Source organism: Oncorhynchus mykiss, chromosome 5, assembly GCF_013265735.2.
Source record: "Oncorhynchus mykiss isolate Arlee chromosome 5, USDA_OmykA_1.1, whole genome shotgun sequence".
Classification (NCBI taxonomy): Eukaryota; Metazoa; Chordata; class Actinopteri; order Salmoniformes; family Salmonidae; genus Oncorhynchus; species Oncorhynchus mykiss.
The window spans coordinates 29,982,469-29,995,345 of NC_048569.1; the positions used below are offsets into that span (position 1 = coordinate 29,982,469).

General features: G+C 43.0%; 1 protein-coding gene across 1 annotated transcript; it reads right to left on the reverse strand.

Moving 5' to 3' along the window:
* Window positions 1-3,749: 3,749 nt before the first annotated feature.
* LOC110523587 (PR domain zinc finger protein 12-like) lies at window positions 3,750-8,598 on the reverse strand. Its single transcript, XM_021602423.2, has 5 exons — window positions 8,245-8,598; window positions 6,100-6,290; window positions 5,724-5,879; window positions 5,326-5,437; window positions 3,750-4,993 (listed from the first exon to the last, which is right to left on the reverse strand). The coding sequence occupies exons 1-5, from the start codon at window positions 8,462-8,464 to the stop codon at window positions 4,557-4,559; spliced, it is 1,116 nt and encodes a 371-aa protein (XP_021458098.2). The 5' UTR covers window positions 8,465-8,598; the 3' UTR covers window positions 3,750-4,556.
* Window positions 8,599-12,877: the final 4,279 nt, after the last annotated feature.

Below are 12,877 nucleotides of genomic sequence, written 5' to 3' on the forward strand. Positions count from 1 at the left end.
TACTGTCTCCTGCACCTCTGTCACTGCTACACTGGACCCAATGCCTCAGCATGGCTCCAGTATGGGGAACACCCCAGATAAATCTAGTCTTTTTGCTGTGTTGTTATTTCGTTGGAATATTCTGTCTGTATTATTTGTACTTATCTTGTGGATTTCAGTATTGCTGTTAGGTGTGATCATATTGTGCCTCTCTCTGCACTGTCTAACAGTTTCTTCCTCTTGATGGAGTTTGGCTCCAGCTGCAGTTGGGAGCTCTGGAGAGTCCTGGGCCCGTATCCACAAAGCATCTCAGAGTAGGAGTGCTGATATTGGATCAGTTTAGCCTTTTAAATCACAATGAATAATATATATAGAGAGGTGGAGACCTGATCCTAGGTCAGCATTCCTACTGTGAGACACTTTGAGCCCTGAGCCCAGGCCGAGGGCTCTTGTTCAGGCCAGTGCCATCCACTCCAGGACATTCCAAAACCACAAGGCCTCCAGGCCTTATCTCATTGAAGAGGGACTAAGGCTCCAGCGTACCTCCAGACAGAATCAGTCAAAAATTTGGACACCTACTCATTCAAGGGTTTTTCTTTATTTTTAACATTTTCTACATTGTAGAAAAGCATTCCAGGTGAAGCTTGTTGATAGAATGCCAAGAATGTGCAAAGCTGTCATCAAGGCAAAGGGTGGCTACTTTGAAGAATGACTAGGTGTGTCCAAACTTTAGACTGGTCCTGTATGTAGAGCATAAAATGTGGTTAACATCGTTGTGTGGACATTGCTTTTCAACTGATGTCTGTTACCTTCAGGGTCTGAACCATTCAAGTTCGAGTTGGATGGGAGTGGTAAGACGTTTCACATCCAGGGGCCAAACACCACACATCTTCAAGACCAGCTACCTACAAGAAGACATTCACCCCCATTTCAGGTCCGCCAGGAGGATGGTGCTGAGATGTGCCGGTGAGGCCACTGCTGGATGTGGCTCCCCACAATTGCCTCCCTCAAGATGCACCTCATCCACAGTCCATGCAGCCTTCACTACAGGTTCCTCCAACATGTGAACAGGGAAATCACAATTAACGTTGCCCAGGTAGAGAATAAGGTCTTATTCACCCCTCACCAGAGACTCAACACTGCCAGTGAGTCAACACACACACCTGGCCACAGGGAGTCCCTGCCTCTCGCAGGAGACCCAGGGAGGAAGATGAAAATCACTGCCTCGCTAAGAGGCGCACAGAGGTGTGGGGAGGAGCTACTGTCCTCCCAAATAAATATTATTATTGCTCCATTATGCACTGAATATAGAAATGTCTGTGGACACCCCATTAAATAGTGGATAGTGCAGCTATTTCAGCAGCACCAGCACGCAGCCATGCAATCTCAATAGACAAACATTGGCAGTAGAATGACCTTACTGGAGAGCTCAGTGACTTTCAACATGGCACTGTTATAGGATGCCACCTTTCCAACAAGTCAGTTCATAAAATTTCTGCCCTGCTACAGCTGCCCCGGTCAACTGTAAGTGCTGTTTTTGTGAAGTGAAACATCTAGAAGCAACAACGGCTCAGACGCGAAGTGGTAGACCACACAAGCTCACAGAACAGGACCGCCGAGTGCTGAACTGTGTAAAGTGTAAAAATAATCTGTCCTCGGTTGCAACACTCACTACCGAGTTCCAAACTGCCTCTGGAGGAATCGTCAGCACAAGAAATGTTCGCCAGGAGATCAATGAAATGGGTTTCCATGGCCGAGCAGCCACACACAAGCCTAAGATCACCTTGCGCAATGCCAAGTGTCGGCTGGAGTGGTGTAAAGCTAGACGCCATTGGACTCTGGAGCAGTGGAAACGCGTTCTCTGTAGTGATGAATCACGCTTTACCATCTGGCAGTCCGACAGACAAATCTGGGTTTGGCGATGACAGGAGAATGTTACCTGCCCAAATGCATAGTGCCAACTGTAAAGTTTGGTGGAGGAAGAATAATTGTCTGGGGCTGTTTTTCATAGTTCCAGCTAGGCCCCTTAGTTCAAGTGAAGGGAAATCTTAATGCTACAGCATACAATGACATTCTAGACAATTATGTGCTTCCAACTTTGAAGCAACAGTTTGGGGAAGACCCTTTCCTATTTCAATCAAATATTTTTCTAAATCTCTTTTTACATCAGCCGATGTCACAAAGTGCTATACAGAAACCCAGCCTAAAACCCCAAATAGCAAGCAATGCAGATGTAGAAGCACGGTGGCTAGGAAAAACTCCCTAGAAAGGTAGAAACCTAGAAAGAACCCTAGAGAGGAACCAGGCTCTGAGGGGTGGCCAGTCCTCTTCTGGCTGTACTGGGTGGAGATTGTAACGGCACATGGCCAAGATGTTCAAACGTTCATAGATGACCAGCAGGGTCAAATAATAATAATCACAGTGGTTGTAGAGGGTGCAAAGGGTCAGCTTTTCAAAGCTGAGCATTCAGAATTTGAGACAGCAGTTGCGGCAGCAGTCGAAAACCGCATGACAATGCCCCCGTGCAAAGTGAGGTCCCTACAGAAATGGTTTGTCGAGATCAGTGTGGAAGAACTTGCCTGGCTTGCACAGAGCCCTGACCTCAACCCCATCAAACACCTTTGGGATGAATTGGAACGCCGACTGCGAGCCAGGCCTAATTACCCAACATCAGTGTCTGACATCCCTAATGTGGCTGAATGGAAGCAAGTCCCCTCAGCAATGTTCCAACATCTAGTGGAAAGCCTTCCCAGAAGAGTGGCTGTTATAGCCGCAAGGAGGGGGACCAACTTCAAATCAAATCAAATCAAATCAAATTTTATTTGTCACATACACATGGTTAGCAGATGTTAATGCGAGTGTAGCAAAATGCTTGTGCTTCTAGTTCCGACAATGCAGTAATAACAAGTAATCTAACTAACAATTCCAAAACTACTGTCTTGTACACAGTGTAAGGGGATAAAGAATATGTACATAAGGATATATGAATGAGTGATGGTACAGAGCAGCATAGGCAAGATACAGTAGATGGTATCGGGTACAGTATGTACAAATGAGATGAGTATGTAAACAAAGTGGCATAGTATAGTATAAAGTGGCTAGTGATACATGTATTACATAAGGATACCGTCGATGATATAGAGTACAGTATATACGTATGCATATGAGATGAATAATGTAGGGTAAGTAACATTTATATAAGGTAGCATTGTTTAAAGTGGCTAGTGATATATTTACATCATTTCCCATCAATTCCCATTATTAAAGTGGCTGGAGTTGAGTCAGTGTCAGTGTGTTGGCAGCAGCCACTCAGTGTTAGTGGTGGCTGTTTAACAGTCTGATGGCCTTGAGATAGAAGCTGTTTTTCAGTCTCTCGGTCCCAGCTTTGATGCACCTGTACTGACCTCGCCTTCTGGATGATAGCGGGGTGAACAGGCAGTGGCTCGGGTGGTTGATGTCCTTGATGATCTTTATGGCCTTCCTGTGACATCGGGTGGTGTAGGTGTCCTGGAGGGCAGGTAGTTTGCCCCCGGTGATGCGTTGTGCAGACCTTGTGCAGACGTTGTGCAGACTTCATATTCATGCCCATGATTTTGGAATGAGATGTTCGACAAGCAGGTGTCCACATACTTTTGGTCATGTAGTGTATCTGCTTGTGTGCTTTTAATGTCGGTTTATTGCTTCCTTCACAGCTACTTAACATTCACAACATGCTAGGAGGCTTCATAGTAGGCTACCAAAAGGTCAAAAGTAAAGACCACAATGCAGACTTGTTAATATCATTATTTATTTAGAATATAAGGAAAGCACATATGTATTTTCATTCACATACAGTTCAGAATTAAACAATGCTTTACATGAATATACAGAAATAAAGTGTCTATTACACAGTGTCAAATTTTGACAAGGCTTAAATGAATGTACACTGCTGCTCTCCAATTTCTACATACTGTATATTTCATTTGAATTCTCCTTTGCTACTTTACTATTCAAGCAACCGTCTCCCTGAGTTGGTGGGGCTAAGTTGACAGGATGTAAAGTTGAATACATGACAGAACCACCCAAAATCTTAATTTGTTATGGTAAAACATAATTATCTGAAATACAGAGTACTTGTCTTTACCAATTGAATTATTGACTTGAATAGAACACTATTTCCTTTGGTCTCCTGCGTCCTTGCAATACTGTTTTGAGTATACAAACAAAGACAAACTGACAGTTACTCTCAAAATACTCTTGAAACCAACATTCAGTCCTTTGTTCAGGTTCTTTGTGCAGGCACTAGTAGAACAGTTGACCCTCAACATGAGACCTTTTTTGTGAAAATTACAAACATAATATCCAGTAAGTCTAAGGAGACTAGATTGTAAATAAGGCAACCAGTAAAAAGTTTTTAAGAATGTCTGTACCAGTCATACTCTCTGGCCCAACACAAAGTTATTGCAATGCCTGCCACACGAGCAAAGAGTGGCTGCCCATCCCCTAAGAGAGAGAGAGAGAGAGCGCAACCTGTGACCCAGGTGTGCATGGGTAAAGTGTAGTTTGCATTAGCAAGTGTCTCTCTCTCCTCTCTGCTGTCATAGCACTATGGTGGGGATATGGTGAACCAGGGGGACCTGGTGTTGGGTCAGGCTGTTGATCGGTGGGGAAGGAGGCGTGACTTGGGAGGCAGTGTCTGCGCCCGCCGCCCCTGGTCTGTGCCTGGCACTCTTCTGGTGTGCCCGTAGCCCTGCCAGTTGGGAGTAGGCGCTCTGGCACACATGGCACTTGTAGGGGCGCTCTCCGGTGTGCAGGCGCACGTGGTTGCGGAGGGTGGACGACTGGCTGAAGCGGCGGTTGCAGAAGCGACAGACGAAGGGCTTGTCCAGGGTGTGGATGCGCATGTGGGAGCGCAGGTTGCTACGAGAGTTGAAGCCCCGGTGGCAGATGACGCAGCGCATGCGGCTGGTCACAGACGAGGAAGAAGAGGAGGAGGGGGAGCAAGATGAAGAGCCGTCACAAGAGTGAGAGTCCTCTGTCAGGGGAAAGGAAGCAGAGTGACTGAGTTGTTTGATCCACAAACTAATGTGACTGACGTTTCTAATGTTGAATTTAACATGGGATAGAATCAGTGTATTTTCAGTACTTTGCAATAAATAAGAGTGATGTAAATCTGTTGTCTGCAGCAGAGCCCATAAACACTGGCCCCACAGATAAAGAAGGCTGTTATCTCGTTTTCTAAATACTCAATAGGCCCATACAGTTTATCCACAGCCACATTAATCAGCTCTAAAGAGGTCATGAGTGGCTGCCCAAATGCCAGTCTTTGCCCCCCGCACTCTGTAGCCTGAGGGGCAAGGGTCTCACCATTCCGGCTCTTTCTCTGATGCTCCTCAGTACCGGGAACGCCGGGAATACCAAGGAAGGTGTTGTGGGAGTTTCCATACCACACCAGCAGCTCCTGGTCTGGGGGGATAGTCTGTAGAGAGCAAGAGTAGGAAAATGTTCAAACTGAACAGGAGTACCGGGAACGCCAGAAGGTTGCGCTGTTCAGTAGATGACAATAGGTTGCCCTTACTTCTATATGGGCAAGGGGAAATTCAATTACAGTCAGTCTATAGATTTGACAATCTATAGACAATGAAGGCCTACAAACGAATGGGCTTAACAGCAGAACTTGTCATTTTTTCAGCAACAACATAAAACGCTGACATGCCAGAGGCTTCATGTCAGTTTGGAGTGATAGTATCTGGCTTGGTTCTCACCTCTGCAGCTCTGTAGAAGATGCTGCTGCCGATCTGCACCACCTCCAGGTTCTGCTCCTGTTCGTTGCGTGCACACTTGATATAGGTCATCCAGCTGCGATGGTCCTCCTGGCTGGCATCAATGAAGTAGCGCACCGTGCCGTCCCCGTTGAACACCTATAAGAACAACAGCAAAATCTTATGAGTCTGGTACAATGTTAACATATAGCTTATTGTACATACAGCTTGTGAACAAGGCAGAGGATGCCCCCCTTAAACCTGTGCTTCCCCCACAAAAACATGGCATACACAGAGATCCATTGTTGCCTTGCTTCCATTATTCCCTGCCTAATTGTGAAAGCAGATCAATCCCTATAGCTGCCCAGCTGATTCTCACCTCCCACATGAGGTTGTTGTTCTTGAGCAGGTCTACGTGCTCAGGGGAGATTACCCTGCCAGTGAACGGACCCATCTCTGTGCCCGCCTTGATCCAGGTCTTGGAGAAAATGCCCAGGCCCTCGCCAGGGATAGAGCTCTGGGCAATGATCACCTCACTGGGCAGCACCAGGCTGGAGAGCTTCTGAACCTCTGCAGGGAAGAGAAAAATAGATTATTTTACTTCTGTGTACAATTCATCAAAGTTGTGAATTTCGTCAATTCATCCATGCATGAAAGAGAAATGTATGAAATAGTAACCAAGCTAAACAATTTGGCTAAAATACATTGAGGATAGGAGTGGTTTAAGTCAGACATTGTGCATTAGTGCTAATATTATTGCATGTCCTTTACATAAAGGCCAAAAAGCAAAATGGTTGATGTTATATATATATATATATATATATATATAAAACACATATTTCGGAAAAAAAAAGTCACCTAATATGATGCTTTGATAACCGTTTGATAAAACGTTATGAATTGGAACATCTTAAACAGTGTGTGGTCTTAAATCATGTTTATGCTTCTCATTAATTAGGTGTTTAACATTTTGGCAACACAGCAAATAGATTGCATCTTATTTTGGTCATGAAATATTAAGCAACTTCTTATCCACCGTTTAATTCGATTAAATTGATGAATTGAAAGTTTGTTGAAAAGAAGAAAAAACTCGGAAAGCATTTTCATTCTCATTCAAAACGTAAAAAAATAAAACTCTTGGGATTATTTAATGTCAGAATCAAAGAAAATGTATTTAAAACTGCGAAAAGACGGCCTGAATAGAGGTTAAATGGTATTCTATTGCTCAGGGTCCAGCAATCGGTCATGCTTCAGATGCGATATTCATTATGTCCAACTGAAAGAAACGGCTAATTCCAAATTCATTATCCTTTAAGAACTTTCTAGCAATACATTTGCGCTGAATTAAATGAGGACTTGTTTAAAAGACCCAGGAATTTCTCAAACAAAAAAATGGAAAGGCGATTAGATGGTTGACATGGTATGAATGGCAATAGATTTAGCCTTCACCGCGCATTATCTGGGGAACAGAAAGTGAAAAGTGCCGGAGCCCCATAGCTGCCAAAGGAGGAAAATAGACTTCCGGGAGATTGATGAATGCCGGATAAAATCCAGGACATCAAAGAAAGGGAACCTTTCTCTCCCTTCGGTTTAAGTGGAAACGTTCTCAGGTCAAGCACAAAGTTAACCAAATGAATTGAATAACCTTCGTCTTTCAAGTCAGCAACAGTTACACGCCTAACAAGCTTCTAAATGCAAGGTCTCAAAGCGCTAAATTAGTTAATGCGTTAAATGGGTGCAAATGAAAGGGGCAATGAAGGAAAATACAGGAGAACAGTAGACCTAATGAGAAAGTCACAGAGACCTTGGGAAGAACAGAGGAGTGAACGTTCCTCTGATGAGACCTGACTAATGTTATTTGGCTGAATACATTCTAACTAAAGGCCTATTTTAACATTTTTTAGTAAATTATTGTCAAGGGGGTCCTTTTCTTGCCATAGGCTAACAACAGACAGAAGTTGTGAAATAAAAAAGTAAATCTAGGCTATTTTTGTTTTAGGTAAGACTCGTGAGGGCAGCTCTCGCTCAGCCCAGTCCAAGTTATTCTCTGCCCTGGCACTCCAATGCTGGAACCAGCTTCCCCTGAAGCTAGGACAGCAGAGCCCCTGCCCATCTTCCGAAAGCACCTGAAACTCTACCTCTTCAAATGGTATCTTAAGTAATCCCCATCGCCAATAAATACATAGAAAATAAACTTCCCTGAAACAACATTTGCACTTGACCCCCCCCCCCCTCCCCCCAGCTCTGACTCTGCTGATAGCTTCTTTATTGAGGACAAGTGTAGGCCTATTTGCTATGCCTGTGATATGTGGTTGTCCCACCTAGCTACTGTATGTTATGATGAATGAAGTCGCTCTGGATAAGAACGGCTGCTAAATTACTCAAATGTAAATGTTATAGTCAAATAAAACGTACAATTTCAAAGTTCATTATTTGTCACAATTTGGTATTATTACTACAAAAACAAATGTCCAAATACCTCGTGGCTGGTGTTATTGGAAGAATTCCAAAAGGGGCAACTTACCTCCTGCGAAGGACTGCGCGAGGACCTCAGCTGTGAAGGCTGTCTTGGGACTGATGCTACTCTGTCTATCCTCCATCAGATGCTCCCCGATCACATTTCTCCACCTTCCATACAAGAAACTGTGCAGAATGTCTGAGGTGATAATATCAGATAAGGACCGACTCTGACATTTAAATCCAGATTTTAGGGCTAAAGCCTCTGCGGGTAATACCGAGCCCATCTCGCAAACTACTGCCAGCCGTGTCAGATAAGAAAGCCTCTACATGTACAGTGGATATTCCCTCCCGTGAGACGGCTGGTTGGAAAATGTTCCGTCCTTTCGCAGTGAGGGTCCTCTTTATACAGTAGGCTATGTGGCTGGTCTGACCCCTCTCTGATTAGCCATTAACAACACTCCCCTTATGGTATAGACCTGCCCCTGCAGAAGAAAAGACCCTTCTATTAGGCGGTCCTCCCCTTTCAGAGAGAGAGAGAGAAAGAGCGAGAGACGGAGGGTGTGTGTGTGTGTGTGTGTGTGTGTGTGTGTGTGTGTGTGTGTGTGTGTGTGTGTGTGTGAGAGAGAGAGCGAGAGCGAGAGAGAGAGAGAGAGAGAATTGAATTGAATGAGTGAGTGAGTAAGTAAGTGAAATGGAGAGACGGACAAGTAGCCAATGCTACTCAGCAATATTAATGGATTATCTCTTAACTGCACACATGCACGTTTTTGTGCGCATCCGATGGTAAAATAGGCCTCAACGAACAAAAACCAATTAGGGGAGTGTCACACATTTTGTTTAAGTCACTGACAATTATTCAACACCTTTCACACACCAACCAGATACGATTTTTTTCTTCATTAGAGATGTTCAACACTGCCTTCCATGAAACTCATTCCAAAAAAACAACCTCGTCGCCAGTTTAGCACTAGATTTAGTCGAATATACAAATCGACATATAAAATCAACATTTCTATGTTAGGGCCTATTAATACCATTGAAATGTGTATAACATATCATAACCTAGAGCAAATGTCTCCTATAAAATACGGCTAAACATGTCAAAATCATGTTTTCATATTCCATTCAAATGGCCTAAAGGACAATTCAGGGTTTGAGTCCCACATTTATTTAAACAGAATGAAAACGCTGTCAACTTTAAACTGGTTCAACAATTAGTTTAAACGTTTGACTGTCATCAAAATTAGGTCATCGGGTCTGGGAGTTGCTTAAACGTTCTTTCTCATGCATTCTGTATTCATGTGGTGGGCAATAAACAATTTCTTCCAGGGAGTTGTAGTGCGGGAATAAAAGAATAGAAACAAGCTTAACGTGCTTTAACGCATTGTCCCAATGCAAAGCTGGTTCACTTCTCTATCCCTTGTTGAAGTAAGCGGTTTAATATTCATGGCTGTTCATAGCCCTTCAGTACATTGTGACAGCATTTAGATGAGTATATACAGCCTCTTTCTTCTCAATAGCCACAGTTCTGTTTTTTCCTCTATTTTTTGGGCTTGATGGACTGGGGGTAAATGAGCAGTTTTCCTTCTCTTCCAGCAGAGAACATCTTTATTCCATCCCCGGCTCGCGGGTTTCCTATTCAGTTCCTCTCCAAGTAATGTCAGGGGGCTGAAAAGTGCTGCAAATCAATCGTTCATGGTGTTTTGAGGACAGTTTGACACCCATGCACTCCGCCTTTCTTCCCAACAACTATAAGGGGATGGTCCGAAAAGCTGGGCAAGTTTGGCTCTGGCGAATGTGGACTCGAATGGAAAATATATGGATTATAAATGGAACGGGGTGTTTTGAACGCAGAGATAGTGAAAAGGTGAGTGACCGGGCACAAAAAAGATTGTGGAAACAGCTGCTTTTTAGGAGGGACCCCTTCCTACATTTGTCCCCTTTCCCAAATGAAATGTCCCCCCTCTCTGAATAGGATTCGTTCTCAGATAGATTTACATGTAATGCATTTCAGCATTTATTACCCTAAGAGTCTTCAGCTTGCAGGGCCAGTGGATAGTGACCATTCTTTATAAAGAGGAATTAAATTAATTGAAATGGGGTAACGCATGGATTAGATGATTTGCTTATCTATGCATTAACCTTTTTATTTTTCTGTCTGGGAAAGCTATGGACACATCAAGAGTCACCCTGCTCAACCACATTGAAAAACTATTTATGCCAGTATTTGTTCATTTCAAGTGTATGAATTAAACAATAGCCTTTACATAGGCTATAGATTTCCTTCCAATATTTAGCAAACATTTTGAAGGGCGAAATATCAAAGTAGTTGTATGAAATAGAGCTCAGGATTTCAGTTTTATCTTGTAAACCTACAACAACTAAATTAAAAGGTTCTTATATGCTTTTGCACAAAATGACGATATATATTTTTTTTTATTTTTTTTTAACGGCTTTTTAAAAGGGTGCAATATTCAAACACACTGTATAGGAAGGTTATTGATAATGATTCATAACGGCAGAGATTAATTGTGTTTAAAACAGAGTAGGCCTTTTTACAATTCCATTTAAAACGACACATTTTACTTCAACAATCAAACTATAGCTGCAGACTTCATTTAAAAAAATGTCTTACATGACATGTTACTTTAATATTTGAGTACACTTCAACGCTTTCACCCCTGAAAAAAGACTATGCGCGTAATACCCTAATTGTCTCAAGAACTGTCTTAATCCTTTTTTTACAGACATCCTCTCCTTAAAACAGTCCTACATAATACAACAACCGTTACCCATGCATCCATGCTATATTACAAGCATTCAAAATTAAAGTGGGCTGAATAAATCATATTAAAAACACCAAGCTCTTATTAGACATTAACCAACACAAACATTCTCAACCAGAAGACAAATAGACATCAGTTTCAACGCTGAATCATTCCTCCTACTAACTACAACCTCAGAAGAACTTCAACTGAGAGGGACTGGCAGACTGGGCTCCTCCTTGGAACTATTAAAAATATATTAAGGTAGATATCCCAGCATGGTGGATACAGTAGAACAGCTCATCTGCAGGAAAGGTGAGAGAGGTCCAGTCCCTCCCATAAGGGGTTTGTTTACCTGGAATGGAACAGTACACCTGCTTAACGAAACTGGAGCTTGAGGGGAGGAGGGGGGGGGGGGGGGGGCAAAGAGGAGGAATGCAGATGTATGTGGGAGAATGCATGAGTGAGTGTGAGAGAGAGATAGAGAGTGAGAGCTAAACACCCTCCCACACACACACCCTGCTCAGAGAGAACCCTCATAGTAAAACACACGTATTGTTAAATGACCAAACAAACTATATCAACTATAATAAAAGGCTTGCATTTCATTAAATCATTTGTCACACTTTTGACTTACTCAGTCCGGTGAAAATATGTAATTTAATACATTTTTCTATGGACAGCCCTGCATAAACAAATCAATAAATCCTATTCAATAAAATATTTGTTGCTCTACAGGGCAGTTATTCAGGACCAACATTGTGAACATTGAATGAGACATAATACATAGACAATGTAGTGTCCACATCGCATTCATATGAATGGCCCCTCACAGCCTACACCGAAAACCCAGCATATACAGTTAGTGATAATACTAGGGATTAGGTTTTATATACAGCAGTGTCGAGACCCTATTCAAACTGAATGGTCCCCCCATTCATAATCATGGCTCTCAAACCCAGTCCGGTGAAGATCTGGAGAACAACTAAATTCTGCCGCCTTCGCAATCGACCACCAGGCCAGGGACTGTCCCGCACAGGCGTCATATTAAAAAGCAAGACGATCCGAATCGAGGGCTGGATTTGGAAACAGCTGCACAGTATCAATGGGGGGGGGGGGGGTGCAGGCCGAGCAGGGTCCACTATGGCAGAGGCCCCCTGCGGAGTGCAAAGATGTGGGTTGACAAAGATGCTCAACAACGGTGCACTGGGGACACCCTTGTGGACAGGCCCCAGAGGGAGGGAACACAAGAGCTGGAGACTAGAGTAAAGAATAAGGAACATTATGAAGAAAAAAATGATCAACGAATACGCTCAGTCTTTGCGTAAAAATGGCTTGAGTGCACCACAACAATCAGACCTGTATTGTCCGGTTTCATTATTAAATGGGAATTCTTAAGCTTTGCTATAAGGAAATAACCTGAGTTATGGGACAACTCCAGGAAAACTCCACTTCAAGTATTTTGCCATACCTGAAAACATTGTCCAGCCTCGCTCTGCCTCTCCTTGTCTGTAAGCAATGGTAGGTGAATCGCTGTCCCAATCACATCTCATGAACAACAAGAGCCTATAGAAGAACCGACACTCAGGTTGAAAAAAATTGCATGTGCTCCTCTGTCCACAAAAGCTCCTTAGCGCATTATCACAAAAGGAACAAGATCCCTTGCAGTGATGATGCATTAAAATGGGCTGAACAGCACAACTCATCAATGAACCCCCTTTCCCAGACATTGGGATTTTTTTAAATAGCCAATAGGTTTATGAAAATCATTTAGGAAAAAAAACTTCTGGGTTTATGGAAACCATTTTGGCTAAAATAAACAAGTAGATCTGTATTTTAATCCACTTAGAAGACACTCCCTGTTATATTAGGACAAAAGCCCTAATGTTGAAAACAGTCATCCATAGTTGTATTGATTTTCCAAGCTATAGC